A 22,915-nucleotide genomic window follows, 5' to 3' on the forward strand; every position below is an offset into this window, starting at 1 on the left:
TATGTTTCAGTATCACTTTAATTACAGTATTTACACACACCATTTTTTATTCAGGAAAAAAAAAAATCCACCCCATCTTCCTATCTCTGGAAAGTTCTATTTCCAACCGTCATTGAAACCAGGATCCCTTTTCACCCCTCTGGAATAAAACAGAAACAAAAACAGGACCTGGGTCACTCACAGAAAAGGTGGCTTGTGGTGAGGGTCCTCTGGAGACGTGCTGGGGCCCTGACCACATGGGTTGCAGAGCAGTAAAAGGATTAAGGGTTGGGAAGGCAGAGACAGAAAGGAGTCTGCTGGGAGGCTGAGGCCACAGCTCAACCCAGGAGTCAGGAAGAGGAGGGAGGAAGCCGTTGAGACAGAGGTTAAGGTCAGAACCTAGCCTCCGTGCAAGAGTCTTCCTCAGAAGCACACAGGTCAAGAGGCACAGCTCAGAGATCTGGTCCCACGGTCCTGTGCACTCTGAGCCACAGGGAGAAGCAGCAGCCCAAGCAGAAGCTCTGCATGGCCCCGCAGAGATAAGGGCCAAGCTATGTGCCCTCACCCATTTGTGTCCATGTGTGTGCCCATTTGTGAACATGTGTGTACATGTACCCCAAACACACAGACACAGGACATTGTTCTAAAACTTGGGGGGGGGCGGGCAGGGCCTGTGGAGCTCAGGGAACTTGGAGAGCAAGAGGGGAGCTGGTGACAGAATCCACAGTGCCTTAGAGGGGGAATGAGGGAGATGGTTTAAGACAACACGATTTTCTGGCTATATCACTACAAAGGAGCAGGTGAAAGGGATTGCTTTGGTTTCCCTAAAGTAGAGAAAGAAAATATAAGGAAGAAAGAGTAAAAGGCAAAGTCTCCTGGGAGGAAATTACAACCCAGAAAAGCCTGTGCTTTCCCCTGGGAGTTCCTATAATGAGGCAGAGAGGATGGGGAGGGAAGGGGCCCCTGTGTGGAAGCTGCAAGCCCTCAACCCCCCCAAGGAGTTTCTCTGCACCTTCGCTTTCCCTATCACACCTTTACGCAGAGCAGCCCAGAGGCAGGGTGCAGGGAGCTGAATGTGGAAAGGGCAGGAGCTACCTGTCTCTCCCCAAGGTGGCGAGAACCCCTTGGCCTGGAACAGGGCAGGGTCCCAGGAACGTCCTCCGACGGGGTGTGCAGTGGGAAAGGGTGGAGGATAAGGGAGGCTCCCCCAGCAGGGAGACAGCACGTGCTCAGGTGCAGGGAGGGGCTCCTTCCCCAGACTTTGCCCAGTCTCGCCCCGCCCGCTCGCCCCCTGTCACAGTTCGGTATCAGCCACCACGTGTTGTCTCGCTGAATGGCCGTTTCTGGAGGTGGCCTGGCCGGTGCCGTTCTCCTGAGCCCCTTGATTCACACTGGCCTTTCCCTGAGCCTCGGGGGAGGCCCCAGGGCCTGAGCTATAGCCCTGGCCTCCACCGTTCTCCGTGTAATAAGGGTCTTCGCCCTAGATGGTGTATAAATAAAGGAGCATTATCTCGTAAGCAGGGCAGCAGGAAGGGGGGTGGGAGGAAGAGGAAGGGAGTGGGAGGGGAAGATGGAGGTTGCACGTGCAGACTCCTTTCTTCCTGAAGAGCGATCAGGGTTCCAGCTCCTAGAGGAGAAAGGACAGAGGAGAGGCACCACACCGTGCCACGGCAGTTCAAGAGCCAGCTCCCGCCAGAAACTAGGCAGTCCCCAGGGTGCAATAACCTCCCCAGAGGAGGTAAAGGGCCAGAGGCCAAAAGTCAAACCCTGGCCTTATCCTCTCTCATCCGGAACACGTCAAGAGTAGATTTTCCCTCCATGTGTCCCCTTGTGAGCCACTTGGTGCCCGTGGGCTTTTAACATGCTTGCAAATAAGTGGCTGATTTAGCAGCCTGTTCTGGTTTGTATCCAGCTAAACTATCCCAGGGAAAATAATAAATAGATGACACGAACCATCTGCTACCACAGGGACCAGGGCCCCAGTTAGTGCCCCCTCCCCAATCTGCTATATATTGTTTTGACTTGTCCATGGATACAGTAATGTGCATACACGCATATTCCCTTGTGAGGGCACAGAAGTGCCTTTTCTGGTATTTCTCCTCCCCCTCCATGGCATTCATGGACCTCCCCAGGAGACCTAGTTTCCCATTTTCTTTGCCCTGGACCCTAGAACTGACCAGCCTTTCTCCTGTGGGGCTCCAACTGCGGCGGTTCATCAGGAAATAGCCCGTGGTGCCCAAGACAGCCAGGAGGATCCCCGAGGTGACCAGTGCAATCAAGGTCTTTCGGGAATAGCTCTGGTGGCTCCCGACATCTTGTTCAGTGAAGCCTTGGATGCCCAGCTTGAAGAGAAGAGACAAAAAAAGAGAGCCTGTCATTTGTGGAACATGGGTTCTAGACAAGGAGCCCAGACCATGCTAGACCCTGTGTGTGACTCAACAGTGAATAAACCCAAGAAGACATGGACCTCAGGGATGTTCTAAACAGGACTTAAGACTGGAATCTCTGAATTAAGCTGCGCTGTAACGTTTTGTTTCAAACATAGAAGGAAAAGGACTGTTGGAGAAGGGTGGAGAGGCAGGAAGGGCAGGTCTGGAGAAGGTAATTACTTTCTCCCCTGCTCTAGTGAATTCCCCTGAGACCCCTCATCTCACAGAGCTTACCTCTTTCAGGTCAGACTGGTGCTTTTTCAGAAGTTGGAGCTTGCTGGAAAGTTCTAGAATTAGAAACAGAGGTTGCTGGATCTAGAAGCTGGAACAGCTCATCCTGTACTATTCTAGAAGACGCTCTGATGGTGAGGGTCCATCTCAGGGGGGTCTTTCCCAAAGTCAGCATAGCCCTGCTCCCTAGCATCTGTGCTCTCTGAGTGAAGAGGCCTGATTTCTACCCAGGATCCTCTAACCTCAGCCCCTCTTCCTCCCTAGACTTCAACACAGATGTGCCCCTTACCTGTTCTGTTGGCCAAGACCAGCAGCAGGCAGTGAGGCCTCACCTCAGACTGGGCCAAGAGCAAGGAGCACACCCCGGCCCTGGCCTCACCCTGCTGCTTCCCACACAGGACTCGGGTCAGTTCCTCTCCATTGTCCTTCTTAAACTCCTCCTGGGATGACAGGGAAAAACGGTGAGAAGGAGAGGAGGTTACTAGTATACTCTGAACTGCATCCGGAGTCTCAGGCAATAATTCTGATTAAAGTCACACTGTTACCCTCAAAACAAGAAGAATCCTTTTTTTCTAAAATTCCAACTAAAGAAAAAAAATCTCACAAACTTCTTATGTGCAAAAACATAATAAGATAAAAACTCCAAAATCTTCCAGGACCAAAAGGTGGTCTTAGGTGGTACTGTAAGAAGCCAGAGGATGAATTTAGGAAACATCATCTTACTGAAGGATCGCCCATGGAAACATACTATTCAAATTAAAGTCAAAGGAAATTACCAAAACCAGAAAACATTAATAATGCAATACTAATGAAGAGAAAATCCTCTGTTTCAAGGTTACAACAGCCCCAAATATTGAAGGAAAAGCTAAGGGAGGTGAGGAATAGAGAACAAATTTATGACTATAGACGCAACAGGATCCTCGGTCCCTTCCCTCTTACTCTCCAAGGGGTCTCACAAAGAGCATGGCTCAAACTCAAGTGGTGTTCTTGTCTAGTCTTCCATTCCCCTTTCCCATTAGAAACATGGAACCCAGTTTTACATGAGGGCGACAGATTGCTCCAGGTTGCTGACATAGGACTCAGGCACTCAGACTCAGAAGACAAACTCTTGATTATTCTTCAACAGTTGAGTCCCAGAAAAGGGATGAATTGGAATCACTGACTGTGCCCCTCCAGCACCCTGTGCTCAGACCTCCAGGATTTATTTCAATAGCCTCCAAAGGGAGTGGCCTCCCCTGCACAGAAAAGGAATCAAAACCAAGACTTTCTCCTCTGTCCAGATGGCAGATGGCAGGGGAGGAAATGCCTGAATGGCTCTGACAACTTTCCTGTTAGGGGAAAACTGCTGGGGCGTGTGAGGGGCATCAGAACTGAGCCTCCGTGGAGAAGAAAGCTTCCTGTTTGTGGAACAAGACTGTTCCTCAGGGCAAGGCCAGAGGGCCCTCCCAGCTTGGAAAGCAGCCTGGGTATTTTCCTACTGCTATGGCCCGAGGCAGGAAAACCCAGGCTCCTTTGCTCCTGCACAAGACAAGGTCAAGATTGGCCTCACGGGGCTTCCCTGGTGGCGCAGTGGTTGAGAGTCCGCCTGCCGATGCAGGGGACACGGGTTCGTGCCCCGGTCTGGGAAGATCCCACATGCCGCGGAGCGGCTGCGCCCGTGAGCCGTGGCCGCTGAGCCTGCGCGTCCGGAGCCTGAGCTCCGCAACGGGAGAGGCCACAACAGTGAGAGGCCCGCGTACCGCAAACAAAACAAAACAAAACAGAACACTGGCCTCACATCCAGCTTTCTCCTGCCAGCTGGAAATCAAGGCTTTGGGGAGGCCAGAGAGCAGGGCTACCTAACCTCCAGATCACAGAAAGAAAAATCCAACGGTAGCCTCAGAAGGTCCCCAAGAGCCAAGGTTACAGAGAAATGAATTCTCAGGCCACGGCTGCTTCCCCCTCAGGAAAAGGATAGACGACGCAGGTGTCCAAGGAAGTCCTTGGATAGAGGCTCTTCAAAACAGCATTTGCTGTAGGGAGTCTGGGCTCCACATTTGATGTGATCAGCAGTCTTCTTCCTCTCTGGGCTCGTGTCCCTTTGGAGAGCCTTGCCTTGCCTCTCCGTGAGCACCTCACCCTCCCCAGCACCGCGCCTTCTGGATGAGGAGGAGGGAAACTCCTGCCTGGATGATTCTGGGCTTCTGAAGTGTCTCTGGTTGAAATGTGTCTTGTTCCTGAGAGAGGCAGAGGGACAGGGCTCCTGCATAATCTAAACAAGCCGAACAAGGCGGCACCTCCTCAGTCTGCTGAGTCCCAGGAAGCTACGCCTCAACCAGATTCAGCTGTTCTGACAGTGATCACGACCCGAATATGAGACACTGTGTGAAACCCTCTGCGTGTGTGTCAGGTATGGGGGCGGGGGGGCGGGGGGTACAGGTGTGGCAATGAATTCCACGTGATCAGAGCTCTCACTGTATATGCATGGCCATGAAGATAAACGATGCTTCCTATGTCTCGGGCCCTATTTTAAGTGCTTTATGCATGGTGACTCATTTAGGCCTCACACAACCCTACGAGATGAATACTGTTATTCTGCCCATTTGATAGATGAGGAAACTGAGGCACCAAGAGACTAAGAGGTAACAGAGCTGGTTACATGGTAAGAACCCTAAGAACCCTAAGACAACTGCTATGGACGTTCAAAGGAGGGTGAGCATACATCTGGTTTGGGGTTATCAGAAACATCCTGAAGAATGGGTAGCATGTATGCAGGAGAAGCTGGCAGGGAAGGGCCTTGGGAGTGGGGGTAGCACCACAAGGAAGCCCAGGAGTGTGTGAGCCTGCGACCTTCACAACCCTGAGTTGCAATGAAGAACATGGCTTTCCCCCTTGGATTCCCATCCTTCAAGACTCAATTCCAACTCACCTACTCAGGGAAGCCAGTCCTATCTTCCCTTAGACTGTGTATCAGCCCCTGTTCTGCTATTAACTAGACTCTTTGCAAGTTATGCAACTCGTCTGAGTGTCAGGCTCCTCAGCTGAAGACTCAGTAGGGGTGGTGACTGAAGAGCTGCTGTATGAAGAGTGCCTGGCAAGGTGCTTGGAACCAAATCGGCACTGGATAAATGGCAGCTGTTACTATTACTATTAATAAGAGCAACACCTCGTAGACTATACTGTCCACACTTCGATGTTTAATCACGTTCTGCCTCACTGCTACTGCCATTTCTCTGTGACTAGAGACCACAAGACTTCTTAGTGGGCGGAGCGAGTGTACATTACATAATTTTGAACCCAGACTGCACGGAGCATAACACCGAACAAATAAGAACTCAGTGAATTGTTGTTCGTGTTAACATCCCAAGTGGTTTGGCTTCTACACAGGGTCCCTCCACCCCTTGTTTAGTTTCTTGGACTCAATTCAAGGGAATTGAGTGCCCAGCCTCCCTCCCACTCTGCAAGCCAACAGCATCAGTGAATTGTGTTTGGGCCTGGAGAGGAGCAGGTGGATCCTGAACAAAGCACAATGCTCCTCCGGATGCTTGAAATAAACATCCTCCCCCAAGGGAGGCTGTGGGCGGACATCATGGGAGAGTAGGCAGGAGGAAGCCACAGCCTCACCATTTTGCTCATGAGAATCAGATTGGTGGACCCCCTAACTACATCTGCTTGCACATGTTACTCTGTAAAAATAATAATCATAATAAAACCACCTAACCTTTCTAGAGTAGCATTCTCAAACTTTGCAAAGACTCTTAACATGTTAAAGAAGCATATTAAGCATGGGAGTTGGGAGAGAGAGGGACAGGTATTTTTCTAAATGAACGTTAAGATATTTCCCAATGTTAAGATTCTAGGCTAAATCGCCTCTCTGTCCCTCCCACCCTCTCTTTCAATAAATGTATTGACTGTGGTGTGAATTTGACAATGCAGGTAAAACACCTATTTTCATATAGAGACTGGAGTAATTAAAGGACCTGTTACAAGTCACACAAGTGGGCAGCTGACCAAAAGTTAGGCGGTCCCAGATCTCAGGCTCTTTCCAGAAGACACACTGTCTTCATCAGCCCTCAGTCTGTAAGTTATTTTTTCTGCATGGAAACTGACCTTCAGTGTTGGGGCAGAGGGCAAGGAAAGCGAGGGCTGGGGATATTATCTGGAGGCTGGAGGCAACCTGCCTCCAATGAAGTAAATGTGACAGAACAAGGGTGATGTGAGCTAGCGGAGAAAATACAACTTCTGCATATAAACATATGTGTTTCTGAAGAAAGGTAGTTCTGAAAAACAAACTGGAGGGCAAAGGACTTGAATAGAGATTTCTCCAAAGAAGATATATAAATGGTTAGTGAGCACATGAAAGGATGCTCAACATCATTAATCGTTAGGAAATGCCAATCAAACACACATCATGCCCATTAAGATGGCTACTATCACAAAAGCAGAAAATAACAAATATTGGTGAGCATGTGGAGAAACTGGAACTCTTGTGCCCTGTTGCTGGGAATATAAAATGGTGTAGCTATTGCGGAAAACGGTATGGCGATTCCTCAAAATTTTAAAAATAGAGCTACCATATGATTCAGCAATTCCATTTCTGGGTATATACCCAAAAGAAATGAAATAAGAGTGTTGAAGAGATATTTGAACAGACATGTTCATAGCAGCATTATTAACAATAGCCAAAAGGTGGAAGCAACCCAGGTGTCCATAGGTGAATGAATGGATAAACAAAATGGGGTATGAACATACAATGGAATATTACTCAGCCTTAAAAAAGAAAATTCTGACACATGCTACAACATGGATGAACCTTGAGGACATTAGGCTAAGTGATATAAGGCAGTCACAAAAAGATAAATACTATATGATTTTACTCACATGAGGTACCTAGAGTAGTCAAATTCATAGAGACAGAAAGTAGAATCATGGTTTCCAGGGGCTGGGAGCAGGGGGGGGAATGGGGAGCTGTTTAATGGGTGGAGAGTTTCAGTTCTGGAAGATGAAAAGAGTTCTGAAGATTGATTGTACAACAATGTGAATGTACTTAACACTACTGAACTGTACACTTAAAATGGTAAATTTTTATATGATGTGTATTTTACCACCATTAAAATGATTCCTTGGTAGATTCCCCTGGACCAATAGCTATAGCATAAGAGAATAAAGTAATCTCACGTTTTGGAAATTATATGGGAAACCACAACCACAAAAACTAAATTAACCTGATATTGCAGTGGAGAGAATGAAAGTCAGACATAGGGTGGCGCGTTCTGCTAATGAAGATTCTGAGATGTGGTAACAGGTGCTTGACAGGAGAGTGGGATTGCCTTCCCTCCCTCTGGCTGAAATAGGTGATTTCTGCCTAGAGGTGAAGTATGAGGAGCAAAAGGAGAGTAGTTGGGATAGAAATGTCTACAGAATGCATGTACAGAAGACAGGCCTAAATAATCCCCATAGCAAGAGCTAACAGGTAGGATACTCACTAGGTACCAGTGCAAAATGAGTGTCTGGATAGCTGAGAACAATGCATGCATACTTCTGTTATGGGAATATACTAGATGGAAGAGCATAAGAACATTACATAAGTACTCAAGGATGTGATGTTAGAGGAACCCATGTCTTTCATGCTTCTCATTAGGCCTGAGTTTCCCTTGATTAGAACCGGTGTGGTAAGGCTCTCTGACACCAAAGGTACAAATGCAACCTAAGGAAAATTAGGAGACACTACACCACTTTGGAACAGATTGATTATCAGACAAGCATGCAGTAGGACTCAAGGAAAAGGAATCTGGGACACAATCAGGAGCTGTGGCCCAAAATTCTGGAACAAGGATTGCTGACTGAAGAAAATTACCTTGGGAGGCAATGCTGCTTGGGGGCTGGGGAAGAGGAACCCTTAGGAAGACAGGGGTATCGACGGTGGTGGAAGGAAAAGGAAAACAATAGCACTACACAGGTGCTGCCATAGAGTTGATTCATCATGGGCAGTGCAGGAGCCTTCTTTAGGATATTGGAGGAATTGCTATCTTTTCACATCCCTACTTGCAGATCCTCTCCAAACTGAGTAGAGTGCAGACCTTAGCTGTGGCACAGAATAGAGTAGACAGTAAAGACCTCAGAGAGAAACAGACTGCAGCACAGAAAGAGGAGTTATTTCTGGAGTAGCAGTAAGTTTCTGGCACTTGTCTTGTACAATGACCCTCGTTAAATGTGAACTTTGAAGAGCAGTGGACAGACATTTAGAATGAATCCTCTGCAGTTAGCTCTAAATCGTTCGAACAAGGAATTAGCATTCTGGCACAGACCACTGTGATGCACAAGAAAATAAGTGCTCAACCAAGATGATACAAAAAGAGAGAGAGAAGATGGTCATTTTTCTTGGCTATAATTAGCAAAGTGTTGGGCAAAAAAATTTTTTTAAATGACTAGAGTTGAAAATCAGTGTCAGAAACACACAGAATGTTACTTGTACGTTGTATATTCATGCTTAACTATTTTGCAGATTGCACTTAGTTATTCCATTGTGTGAACCTATGTCTTCAAAATTTGTGTTGTTTTTTAAAATTGTAAGTTAAATAATTTTCTTAGGTATTATTTTAAAAGAACTGTGAGTCACAATGACCCAACTGATAATCATGAATAAGATACCAACAGTCAGAGTGGACAAAATAAGTAACTTAATGCCCTCTACAGACTACAGTATTTGCTCAGGCTCTTTCCAATCTATGCATGTCACACATCATATATATGGTTCCCTTAAATGGATTCCCACCTTGTAAGAAAACGGTTTTTTTTTTTTCCTATGAGTAAATACCACTCTTCCTGTCATCTTATCCTTCATCCAGGAAATTGTTACTGTCAGGAAATTGGATTTACTGAAACAAAGCAAGGAGGTCTGCTATCATCATTAAAAATTAACACCATGCTGTACAGTTTACCAATGCAATAAGACATGAAACTGAAAGAAGAGGCATAACTACTAAAAAGAAGGAGAAAAGCAACATATTATGAGAAATAACACAATAGCTTATGTTAAAAATGAAAAATAATCAGCTAAAAAGCTCCTGGAATTAATAAACAAGTTAAAGAAAATGACTAGACCCAAGATAAATATTAAAAACTCAACGGACTTTCCAATATACCAGAAAAATCAATTGGAATATATCATGAAAAAATCTATATTATAAATAAACCTTAAGAAATCCATAAAACCTAAGGAAAAAACATTTTAAAAACTAAAAAAAGAAGATACTGAACAATACCAAAGAAAACCAGAAAAAAATAGAGGGATTTTAGAGCAGTTCCAATTAAAATTTTAATGGTTTTGTGGTTTTTTTGAATCTTGAATAGGTGTTTCTAAAGTTTTTCTAAAAGAGTAGATGAAAAAAGCCTTTCATTTTTATAGTGTAATAAGCAAAGACCTGCTTGTCTGGATATTAAAAGTGCCGTAATATAAAAGTGTAATAATTAAAAAATTTAAAACAGGCCAAAAAAAAAAGACAAACTAAACATACAAAATCTCTCTGAAGAACATGCCCTAGGACATACAAAAACTTAATACAAACTAAAGGAAGCATTCCAATCAATAAAGGAGAGGATCATGCAATAAATAATGCTAGGAAATGGTTATATGGAGAATGCAGCATTTACAGCAAAAAAATTCTTTGTATATTAAAGAGTTATATGAAAATAATAATAAATAAATTGATATTTTAGGTGACTAGTTTATATTTCATGAAGAATTTTTTAACATAAAAGCAAACTTAAATCTGAATATATATATATATATATATATATATATATATATATATATATATAAAATGTACAAAAGAGGAGGGAAAAAAGTAAATTTAAATAAAATTGTCTTTGCCTTCTTTGTCCACCAGATGGGGCCTCTCACTCCTTAAATCCAAAGCTCAGTATTCAAAGTAGCCTGTCCATGTTAAACTCCCCCCACCCTCTCCCAAGTCAGTCAGTCCAAGACTTGCCTTCAGGACATTCAGAAGGAATTTTGGGAAGAGAGGGAGGGGTAAGGAATTGGGGATGGAGGTGGGGGCTTTGACTTACACAGCTGGAGGTCTCATTTAGCTCCAGGCAGATACCTTGGGTCAATTTCACTTCTTTGACTCTGGAACATTTTATTTCTCCCTGTATTAAAAAAAAAAAAAAAAAAAGTAAATAAGCCAGCATCTTTGCCCCTCATTTCTTCCCCACCTCTTTTCTGGTTTGATTTCTGTGAGATACTCTTTAAAGAGGCTTTAAAGAAAGGAAATTTAAACATTTTGTTAGGAGACTAGGAATTTATGTCATATTCTTCTTTTACCTCACTTCCTAACCCATCAGATGATCAAAACTTGTTACTAGCCTGGGCTTGCAGGCAAGTAGCTATTTGTGACCTTGGTAAACATTAGCTTGGATGGCGCAGAAATGGAAGAGGGGAGGATCTTTTCCCCTTTGAGCTGTTTTCCCTCCAGTGAATTACACACTTGCAGCGAAACAGATAATGAGGTGGCCAGGCAGATCCTGGTGACACTCATTTTCCTCCTGGTCCCTTAGGACTCTCCAGATTTCTATTCTGGCTCCTTTAAAAACAGAAACCAGGCAGGTCCCCCATGCCTGCCCCCAGGCTCCATGCCCTCACATTTTCTACTCTTCCTGCTGAAAGCTGTTGATAGCCACAGGCCCCAAGGCTGAGAAAGGCAGGTTGAGCTCAACATCCCTGTTCTGCCTAGTTCCTCACTGCCTCTCTATTCCTGGCATACCACCAAACCCTCTTGCATAGAGGAAATGGTATTTGCCCTAAACATTTTGGGAAAAGCAGCGCCATTAAGTAGAAGATGGTTTCCAAATATGCCCAAAGGCGAGTGGTACCCTAGTCAAAGATTAGACCAAGAGGTACTGGAAAGAACCACAGAGAATTAGATGGATTTCTGAGTATCCTCTTTACTCTCTACTTCCTAGAAATATAGTACCCACGGCACAGATCAGCCTTGCTACCCAACTCTACCCCTCTCCTCCCTTTTCTATCCCTTCTAGCAATATTTATGCTGCACATTTTTCATGCTAACTCCTATATGACCCAAATTCATTGGTTGGGATAAGCAGAGGTTAAGGGGAAGAGAGAGCTTGCATACATATGAAATGAGGGGGCAATCTGTCATTTTTGGCCTGATTCACCCACCTTGATGGTACTTGGGATAGGAGAAAATGATGTATAGGGGTTTGTGGGAGATGTCACAGGGCTGGTACTATTGTATGGGGAATCTGAAATATTTCCAGGTAACATGCTGGGCTGCAAGGTCATCTCTGAAGTTGTAAAGTTGATGGGGGTAGAAGACACTGTGGTGGCTAAAGAGGTCTGTGACTGGACAGAAGAGTTCATGGTTCCAGGGACTGGGGTGATCCCAGAGGTAGATGTGAAATTGACTGTAGGCTCTGGAATTGACCAAAACAGAAGTGTGAATATATGCGCATTGGCATAAACACACACACACACACACACACACACACACACAAACACATCTCAGTTCATTGACATAGGCACGGACTTCAACCCAGAAAAGGGAATTTGGGGAGTTAAGAGTTACTTCATGTCTTAACGCTTACCAGCTCATTTCCAGCCAGCTGTGGGAACCATAGCTATAATCATAGAATGTATTAGAGATGCCCTCAGGACTCTGAAACTGAACTGGAAACCGATCTACCCTAGAGATGTCAAAGACCCCCAATTTGAACCTGTACACAGTCTGCTTCACTTAGAAGAGATCAGAGGTCTCTACAGAGTCCTCATCAGATCTTTATTTTATCACTAAGCTGAACTCAAAGAGTGCAAGGAGCATTATAAATCAGGATCAGCTGCCAAGGCGTTGACTTGAGAAAGCTGCCCCTACAGGAAGAACTGTCTAGCGCTTACTTCAGGGTACCCTAAGCAGGATACTCAAGCCACTATTCAAAGGGGCTTGTATGTTTCCATCTGTGGGGGGAAATAGAGGGTGGGGGTATTTGCAAATATCCTAATGCTTTACCCTAGTGCCAGCAGCATCCTTCTGGGGCCAGAGACAAACACTCTTTACCTGAGATGGCTGCTGTGTTCCCACTGCTGTCCTGAGAGACAGCGTAGAGGCTGATGTTTCCAGAAGTACTTGATATTGTGCTTTCCTGGTTGGGTATAGTTGTAGGGACAGTTGAAGATATTCCTGGGGTAGATGTCTTTGTGGCAGTAGTAGTCAAGCTCTCTGTATTTGTGAACCCAGAGGCTATAGAGAAACAAAGAAGAAATATCAGAACTCGTATCATCCTGGAGCCTCATGGCATCACCTGATTCAATTTCTTGACTTTAGGTAGAATCCATCTAGAACATCCCCTGCCACCCCTGGCAACAGAGCAGAACAAGGACATCCTCCTGGACATGTGACTAATTTCTCACTAGATTTTTCCTAAGGAAAGAGAGAAGGAAAAGTTTGCATGCACCAAACATCTAGTATAGTATTATTTATAGGAGGGAAAAGTTGCAAGCAACTAAATGAATTACAATAGGATAGATGTTATATGCACTTAACATACCATAATCATTGCAAATAGAAAAATGCAAAAACTATAGCAGCATGAGAATATGAGGCAATGCTCATAACATGCTAAGTAAAATATTAAAATTTCAAATTACACCTGAATAAGTATTGCCAAGATCTAAAATGTGGGAAAAGATGTGCCTCTATTTCCTTTTTAATGTATCCTTCTCTTCAGCCAATGTATTAACTCTTGGAATAATCACTAGATCGACACCATCTCTATGTAATCCTTTAAAAATCTTCTAACCTCCCTAGATTCCCCCATTCCCCAAATCCTTTCATTCTTTCCTTTTATTGAGGAACTGCAGCTAGCAACCGCAAGATTTCTTTCGGGAAGCTCCGACCTAGGAATCTAGCTGATGGACTAGAGAGCATAAGGCTTGGTTTCTCAACAAATGTCCTGGGAACAGAGAGCTTAGTCCTGGCTCTGTCAATAACTCTGTAATTTAATGTGTTTGTGTCTCAGTTTACTAATTTTTAAAGTGAGGGATTATTGGGAAAATCAATGAGATAACAAATGTTAAATTGCTATAGTATAATGTTCCTGGAACTAGTTATTCTCTGAAAATTTTCCTGCAGGTTCTTACCCTTCCATGTTTCTTGTGGTACCCAGCAGTGCCATCCTTAGACCCAGAAAGGAGAAGCTACCTGTCTGGACCTTGCACTTTAGAGCCTACACTCTGTTCCTCTTCCTGCCCTCCCCGTCCCCAAGCTACGAGGAGTCCATGGGGCCAACAGAGGTGTACCCTCTCTTCTAGATCATGTGTTGGGACCAGAAGTCCTAGAACTTCTTGCCCAAATGGGCTCACTTGAGGACCTGCATGGGCCTGTTCTCCCAGTCCCTCCTTCCAAGGGTGAACTGCAGCACCAGGGTGTGTGCCTCCAAGGCCCAAGGGTGGCCAATGGGTGTCTGTTTGCAGGGAGAAGGGTTAGAGCTTAAGATCTAACCCCACCTTGTAGGTGGGGTGTCCCTTGCCTGCATGCAAGATCCCTTACAGTATGGACCAGAGCCATGAGTAAGAAGAAGAGAAGAGGGTAGGCAAGGGCCGAGGACCACCTCTTCCTGCTAAGCCACATTGTGGCATTGAACTCCAAGGCTCTGAGAGTCCTAAATTCAAATCTGGCCTTCCAGGTGGCCATGAAGGTAAGTTTTTCAAGGTAAGAGGATAGACGGTATTTTATTTACCATATGGTTGGCCTGATTTATAACTTTGAAGTATTTAAAACCTATAATGTGTGGGCCTCCATTGTATTCCTAGCTTGAGCCCTGTAAATATTAGGGGTAGACTTGGTATTCAGAGCTCATACCCGGCAGTAGCATCCTCAAGGAAAGGCACCTGAGGGTCCCAGGCCACCCTAAAGCTTGTCTCTAACTTTACTGATTGAAACCTAGGCCTGTATTTTACAGAAGTTTCCGGGTAAATAGCAGTGCAAAATGACACCTCTTCTTTTCCTCAGCATCAAGGTGGAAGTTAGGCATTAGTTTCAAGGCAATGAACCAAAAGTTCACTGAGGCCAAAAGTCTCCCCTAAAGGTGGTGGCAAGTCTCACTCTCCCTCATCTGCCTCTCTTCCCAGCCTGCTGCAGGTAGGTTGATACTCACGGTGAGTACAAAACTCATATCTCAAAATTACAGGGCAAGTGTGCAGGAGGACCAAGTGATATTACTATCTCCGTTTTAGAGATAAGAGTTTTGGCCAAGAAGGAAGGCCATCATTCATGCAGGGCAAGGAGCAATGGGGCCACTGAGGTTTAGCTGACTCTTAGTAGAAGTAGCAAGAGGGTCAGGGGGTCCAAACTGCCAAAGATCAGGATGCATCTTCCATATTTTAGAGAGAAAAGTATGGGCTCCTCTCTGGCTGGAATAGGGGGCAGTAGCAGGGAGGGGGGAGTGGATTTATCAAAATAAAATAGGTGGGGAAGCAGATCCAGTCTTCTTTTGTCCTTAAATAAGTCCCTCTCAGCAATCTGACCCTAAGGTATGAGTTCAGTTCAGGGGGCAGGTGGTGGGAACATTTGGACACTGAATTGAAGGACCATCCTCTCAAGGTACCATATTCCAAGGCACCACCGGAACTCCCCCTTGACATCACTCTTCCTGCCCACCCTTTTTTCTTCTTCCCACCAATACATCAATTCTTGGGAATCCCATCTGGTCCAACCTGGCCCAGCCCTCTTCTCTCCCCAGAGAAAGCTGGGCCTGGCTGAGGTGATGTCATGCTTTTGAACCCCCTCCCCCAGGGCCTCCTTGACCCAGACAAACAGTTTTGAACTTTTCCAGATGTGAAGAGAGACCTGCTGCTAGCTCTGAGGACAGACGTGCCTGTTCCAGATGAGTGAAGAAATCCTGGACCCAGGCCAGCTACTGAGCCACTAGGGTCAGGCTCCTGGCTGCGGCTGCCCCCTCCCACCCATCCCTCAGCCAAGAACTGACGAACAGGTTGCAGGATCTGCCTGCAAATGGAAAGGGAACCCCAATCTCAGATTTATGTCCCTGAGCCCAGGGTGAGTGGGGAAGCCTCTGAGACCCTAGAGAAACAGGACAAAAAGGGAAGGCAGAAAGGCAAGGCTGAGCAATGGGGTACATATGAGCTGGTGTAGGGCAAGGGGACACCTTGGCAGAACCCTGGGGGCCAATCCTGACCTACACTGCAGCACAGAGGCTGTCCGTAGAGACTGGAGTCTCTTGTTTTCACAGTCTCTAGGGCGCCCTTTCTCGTGCTCCCATGAAGAGATGGGTCTTGGAGGAATGACATTTATAAGAATCAAGACTGACCACAGATTTGTTCTTATCCTATATTGCCCCCCACACCCATGGCATTAAACCATCCAATACTGATCTTTCTTTATCTGAGCTTCTTATCCCCAACTCTGTATGGAAGTCATAGCAGCCTACCAGCCAGGTCCAAGAGACAAGCGATGAAACCTCCACCCCATTCCACTCTAGACTGGAAGAACAGCCCTTACCCCCAACCCAACAGAGCATTATACTACAATTTAAATTTGAATGAAAGGCTATCTTCTGTTGTTTACTTCTCACTCCATCTTTATCAACTGTGTCTCCCTAAGTATCCTGTTTGCCCCTACCTACCCTACTTGATCTCAACCCATGAACTTGGGACAAAAGGAGACAAGGTATCAGGAAGTTAGCAAAATGAGGATTCCAAGAAGCCAAATAGATGTCACAAAATTCATGTTGTAAAAGTCATGCATTTAACTTACAGGTACTTATTTCAGAGGCAATTATTCTTGTTTTACACACAATTCTAACAAACTTGTTTATCTGATATCCTAGCTAAAGCTAAAAATTAGAAAGAGAAGCAAACAATAGAAGCAAACAATAAGGAGAAGCAACAGTTGAAAATGAATAAGCAGCAGTAAATGAAAAACAGACATGAGTATCAAAAACCACGCTAGTCTGGAACCATTTATGGTAGGAGTAAATGAAAATATACACCTTCGTAGGCATTAATGATGCCACTGAGTTGCACCATAACCTAATTATTTTCATGATACAACTGAGTCTGAAGGTTAAAGCCCTTTTTTTCCTGATACACTAAGAAAGCAGAAACATATGTAATATCTTTTTAAAAGATTTCTACCTACAATTAGTAAGTTAAAGATTCTTTTAGTCTTTAAAGGGGGTTTACAAATCCTCAGAGATCCAGAAAGTTCTGCTACCTAAATTACTAAATTCCTGTACTTTCGGAGGAGGTTTTTTCCCCCTATATTTGGTCTTGTTTTTCACAGACCCTCTGAGTTTTAGTTTGTGCTGGTGCTGTTTTCTTATCTCTTAGTCAGTCAGTACCGTTCTGCCCATCCTTTCAAATTCTAGCACCTGGCCCAAGAGGAATTTCTTGGAGGAGATCCTGGGTATCTTAGATGCAGTACTAGGAAGAAGGAACAAGCTGGCCTCTGCTGGGAGCCCACAGCCTGCGTTGATGGTTGATGAGAAGACAGGAGAGCCTCAAAACAAAGAGCTTGGGCTCTGTAATTGGACCGTGTTGAAAGGCTCCTCTACCGAGTTCTAGCTGCATGGCCTCGGGAAGCTTCTTCACCTCTCTATACCTCACCTGTAAAATGGAGATAAAAATAGTGCCTACCTCCTTGTTGTTCGCAGGAATAAAGGAGATGGGGGTGTAAAGCAGTTGCCTGTCTGGTAAATGCTCAAGAAACAGTGGTTATCTTTAGGACAGGTCCCTTTTTTCCTGCTTCTCAGAGACCTTAAGACACATATCTCCATGACTTATCTGGCACAAGATCATATATGCTGTTTCCTGGGTATAGGTCTTGTCACCTTAGTTACATCATAGGTTTCCTGAGTGTTGGAACCATCTCTCGTACTTGTCTGTATTACTCAGGGCACTGAACACAATCCTCTGAGTTCACAGTAAGCACTTGGGTTGAATGGCAACTGCACCAGGAGTGTTCACACTGACCACCTCTATGTAGTACCGTGTCATTCAATGCTATATGTTAAGAGGGAATTTATTTAATTAAGGGAGTGCCCATGAGATGATAACCAGAATTAGGAAAGTTCTAGAAACCAAGTCATATGGTTGAGGGTTTAGTGCTATTTCATCTGGATCAAGGGTTGGCAAGTATAGCTGGTGGACCAAATCCAACCCATGGGCTGTGTGCTGTTTGGCCAGTGAGCTAAGAATGGCTTCTACATGTTTAAAGTGTTGTAAAATAAAACAAAACAGAGTATGCATCAGAGGCCACATATGGACTCCAGAGCCTAAAATATTTACTATCTGGCCCTTTACAGAAAAAATTTGCTGATTTTTGATATAGAAAGGAAGAATTTGGGGAGAGAGAATAAATACCTTTCTTCAAGATTCATTTCACTCATTCATTCATTCTTATCTTCCCGAAGCGCCACCAAACTCAGCATTGTGAGGAGCACAAGCTAAGAGAAGATACCTTTCTACTGCTAGGTGTTAGTGTCACTAGAATTTAAATAAATTCCTGCCCTCAAGGAGTTTATAATCTAGTGGAGCAGACCGGAAAGGTTGTTAAGGATTGTCCTGAAGAAAGATCAGATTAATTCTGTGAGAGTTTAAGGAATAGAATTGCAGTTAATGATCAGAAGCTATATAAAGGCTAATTCACTGCAGTACAAAAAAAGCTAATAATCATGGGATTTTTTTTTTTTTTAATAGAATGAACTACTCTGGGAGATAGTGAGCCACCCATCTTTCCTGGGAGCATTCAGGAAGCATCCCTGCTATGGGTCTCGGTGGGTTTGGGTCATGTTGGACTAGATCAAAGAGCTGGGCTGATGCCTTCCTACACTGCAGAGGCTAAGCTGAGGTGTGAGCATAAAAAAGTGTCTGTGGCCTGAGTGTGCCCAGGGTACTGAGACTCCCCTTTAATATTCAAATAGCATGTCTTGGCCGACATCCACTTCCTGTGGGACCCCAATATCTTGAGCTTTCCCTGGGGGCTACCTCTTTCTCCATTTTTCTAATTGCCACCGACCCGTCTCACAGCTCTGTGCCTCTCTGTCCTCAGGCTGCAGGAGTTCTCGTTCTACACTACTGCACCATGGGCTTGCCAAACACCCATTCCTTTATTCCCCCCACCCCACCCCAGAGCACCACTAACAGTGTTACAAGGCCAGTGCATGTTTACTGAAGGTTTGAGATCATGGAGGGAGATTACAGCACAGCCCAGAAGAGACAAAGGCATAATCTTGAAATCCTAGGCTAGACATTCCTATGCTAAACAGCCAGGCCACACCATAAGGAATTTTCCCAGCCAGGTCTTTTCCACCTTCCACTCACTACTGTTCCCTACTGCTCCCAGCACCTCCCCTCCTCTCTCTATGTTCTCCTGGCCTCTGGAGTCCTTTAGCCTTTTGTCTCTAGGGCCCATCAAATACAAAGTTCTACTTTATTTTATCATGCTCAGCAATTCAGCCTCCTGTCTGCCACTGCACATCAAAGGTTTGTGCAGGAGTCTAGGTTTTTTCACCCAAAGACTCATTAAGGCATTTTCTTAAATAATGGAGCTGGCTACCTAGAGATGCTGCTCTGCTAAGAAGGTGTCAGTGGTGGGTTCTTTGGGTTATTTTTCCTCTTAAACCAGGAGCAAACTTCCCAATCAAGCCAGAGGTTTTTCCTTTGTATTCCAAAGGGAAGTGATTCATTTCAGTGGTCTCCAGAGTGTAGGTCCTAGGAAGTATACCCTGGTATACATCCCTATTTATTTGTATCACATTCTCTCAAGATGCATGCGTCTTTCTCCTTAGCAAAGTCTAGGGCCTTTGGGACTAAAAATCGTAGATACTGTGTTTTTATTTCTTAGCTGAGGAAGGAAGAGAATGTTCTCATTAGGGAAGTTAAAGCCCAGAAAAATATGGAAATTCTGCCCTGGCGACTCCAGGCATTTTCTTTTGGAGGGTGTGTTTTATTCTTTTTCCACACCTTCACATTTTCAGTTCCCCACACTCGGGGCCATTTAGTGACATCCAGCAAAGTCAGTGGGAGAAGGAGGCCCAGGCATCCTGAGGCTGGAACTGGGTAACCGTCCAGCTCTGAAAGTAAGTCCAGGCCCTCCTGTCCAGGATCTAAAGGAAATCAGGCAGTGAGATGGTAAGAAGTGGAATTTGTGGCTCCTTTTGATTTGTTTTTGTAAGACTCTGAGCCTGAGTTTATCTGTTGCAGTTTGGCACTTCTTGCCCTGAGCTTTTGGAGACAAAGACTCAGAGAAGGAAGGAGATGAGAACTAGTGAATGAACAGGCCCAGGAGGTGGAGCCAAAGGCATAAGAAAAAGATGCCCAGGCTCGTTTTATCAGTCAAACAGGAATGTTGCCGAAGATTTGCATTTGCAAAGGCTATGCCAGCTGGGCTGGCCCTACAAGGGGGAGAACTGGGGACCACGGAATTAGTCAGAGGTCCCAAGGCTGCTCCTTCTTGGTCGCCATGTGGCAGAGAGTCAAAGGGTGGAGTCCTCTCCCCTCTGGAAAATATCTGATAAAATTCTTTTCCCTTTTCTTTTTTCCCCTCTTACACGTAGCCCCAGACAGGATATGGGTGTGGGGTCAGCAGACACGAAGGACCCAAAGGAAGGAGAGGAATGTGAAGGGGTGGTACTTGTTAGGGAAAAAGGAGGGACAACCTTGGAGGGCTTGGAGGAAACAGATACCCTGGGGCTGACAAATGGGGTTCCCTGATTACCTGAAAGATTTCTCTTTCCAGCTGGTGGTGTGGCAGTGCTACCTTGTGGCCTCTCAGCGCCCACCCTGACTCTGGTCACCACCCAGAGCCACCCCATCTCCAACAGAGAAAGTCCACTTTTGGTTGGCTGCTGTACCCAAGCCCAGGCCAAGTTCTCACAGCGACAGAAAAAAGACCTTCCCAGAACAAAGGTCAGTGAGGAGAAAACCACAGAACCCTCTTCTGCCCTAAAGTTCACAGTAACAATAGCACAGAATTTCTGCAATGCTCCTTTGTTAGCATTTCAAGGTACAGTCACTCACTCATTCCAGTCACCCCACAGTATAATAGAAAATGACTCCTAGTATTATATAAAAACAAACGCTAGAAAGCTCTTGGGGAATGCATAAAGCTACACACTGGCCTTAGCAGTCTGGCAAGATTGAGCATAGGGACCCAGGCCCCACCGCTCATCCCCAAAGCGGAGACACTGAAATTCTCAGCATATCTGCCCAAGGTTTTGCAGAGGTTAAAATCGCCCTCCCTGTCCCCACTGCTGCAGGCCAAGGCGAGACTGAGACTGGCCAGCTGAGGAAATAAGAAAAGGGTGGGCCTCACTGGGCCCAGGACCAGGTCATCATGAGCTGTGAAGCCAAAGGAGAGTGGAGCATCGGATAGGAATCTGAGCTGCTGGTCAACTCACCCCATTGTGAGGTGGAGCCAGCCCTCAGGGCAGTTCCCCATTCTAGGGCTTCAACGGACATCTTACTGACAGCTTTTTCCCTGCCCCGAAGGGCATGTCTGGGGCTGTCAAACAGGTCAACCCAGAGCCTAACTTAAGAGCTTTCTCCAGCCTGGAGTCTCTCTCCAACTGGGTGGACCCAAAGGGGGACAGCAGAGGAGACTGAGAGCAAAGAGGCCTAGCTGGCTGGCCCAGGTCACTCTGGGGGGCCATGGTGGGTGGCCTTTAGGATGCAATAAGAGTACGGAATTGGGAGTCCTAGAGGCCTGGAAGCAGAATCTGGAGCCAAAGGGAGAATAACTTACAATGTTTAAATCCTTCTAAGTGCAGTGAGATGAGATGGAGAATGTTATCCCCAAATGAAAGCAATTATGAATAAATATTTATTGAGCGCCTACTAATTTTTCTTTTTAACCAAAGTGAGTGCAAGAGCTTAAGAAGTCAGGGCGGATGTGGAAAAGCCAAGGAGTGTCCACCAGTTTGCTGATCTGTCCACTAGTTTTAGAACTTGGAGAAGAAGGGCAGGGGAAGAAAACTCCAAAATGTAACAAGTTTGAGTTTGTGCCAGGGTGAGGGGTTGCAGTGGGGAGAGGAAAGCAGGGCACAGAACAAACTCCATCTACCCTGTGCCTTCTCTCCAGTGGCATGGAGAAGAGGGTGTCAGAAGACGGAGTGTAACTTAGCTTTGCGATCTTAAATGCAAGAATATTTTCACGGACTGTTCTTCATTCCAAACTCCCCATGTCACCTAACTCAGCCTGCCTCCTGGGCCTCTGGACCTCGGACCTGGGGCCTCATCCCAGGTTGGCTTCGCTCAGGTTCCTTGAATGTCCAATTCTGGCTCCCCCTGTCCTAGTGGTCGGTGGGCACCAACGCTCTCTTGCCAGGAACAGCTCTCTTCCCAGGAACCGGCTCAGGCCGCAGCTTTCTGAATCAACCGTCAGTCACGAAACTTTCCTGCTTCTCTCCTCCCCTCTCTCCTGGTTCTGGCTCCAACTCTGCACTCTGCACCTTTGGCAACTCGAAAGGACACTGGCATCTTCAAAGAGCTTTACTTTAGAGACAACTCGAGAGAGCCTCATTGACTCTGGGAAGCCGCCGGCGCGACCTCCGATTTACACCTGGGCTAGTTCACGCTCACAGTGTGGTCGCCTTCCCGGCGCGTCCCACCCCCACCCATTCCCAGCGGAGGCACCAGTCCCCATTGGGCTCGGTTCAAGCGGCCCCGATCCCACCAAGCCAGGAGCAGCCGTGGGCGTGGGGGCGTGGGGTGGGGCAGGGGTCCCTTCGCTCCGCCTAACTCGGCTGTGCGCGCTCTGCCTCCGGGAGAGCGTCGACCCTCCCCGCCACCAAGTTGGCCGGGCCGGGCGCGCGGCCCATACTCACGCAGCAAACTCAGCAAGCAGAGCGCGGTCCAGCCCCGCGGCGGCATCCCGCGCCCCGCGCGCGCGCCCCTGCGGACGAGCATCCTTCCCGCGCCGCTCCCGAAGAGATGCACAGAGATCGAGACGCTGCTTGGCCAGGCCCGGACGCGCAGCTCCCGCCCCTCCGCCCGAGCGTGGGGTGGGCGAAACTTGCTTTTTCCCCTCCCCTCCCTCTTTAGTCCTGGCACGGCCAACCCCTCTCCTTGGCTGCCACTAACGTGAGCTTCCCGCTTGGTCCCAAAGGCGGAGGACGTTAGGAGGCAGGCTGGGGTTGCCGCTGTCGAGGCCAAAAAAGGTTTTGTGAGGGCCCCAGACGTCTTGTTCAACTTTATATAGAGGCCCCATCTTCTTAAAGCTGGACTTGACTTAACTTTAACCCCTTTGTGTCAGCCTTGC

General features: G+C 46.3%; 1 protein-coding gene across 2 annotated transcripts; it reads right to left on the reverse strand.

Moving 5' to 3' along the window:
• CD34 (CD34 molecule) lies at positions 1–22,644 on the reverse strand. 2 transcript variants are annotated; one of them, XM_022593508.3, is made up of 8 exons: positions 22,482–22,644; positions 12,695–12,877; positions 11,803–12,056; positions 10,689–10,769; positions 2,929–3,079; positions 2,643–2,695; positions 2,157–2,321; positions 1–1,459 (listed from the first exon to the last, which is right to left on the reverse strand). In XM_022593508.3, the coding sequence occupies exons 1-8, from the start codon at positions 22,561–22,563 to the stop codon at positions 1,274–1,276; spliced, it is 1,155 nt and encodes a 384-aa protein (XP_022449216.1). In that variant the 5' UTR covers positions 22,564–22,644; the 3' UTR covers positions 1–1,273. The 2 variants fall into 2 exon arrangements, with proteins under 2 accessions (XP_022449216.1, XP_022449218.1); XM_022593510.3 differs by lacking the exon at positions 1–1,459 and adding an exon at positions 1,466–1,606 and having other exon boundaries at positions 22,482–22,643.
• Positions 22,645–22,915: the final 271 nt, after the last annotated feature.

Source organism: Delphinapterus leucas, chromosome 1 (genome assembly GCF_059928025.1).
Source record: "Delphinapterus leucas isolate spDelLeu-1000000601 "Yukka" chromosome 1, BTC_Dleu_Yukka2, whole genome shotgun sequence".
Taxonomy (NCBI): Eukaryota; Metazoa; Chordata; class Mammalia; order Artiodactyla; family Monodontidae; genus Delphinapterus; species Delphinapterus leucas.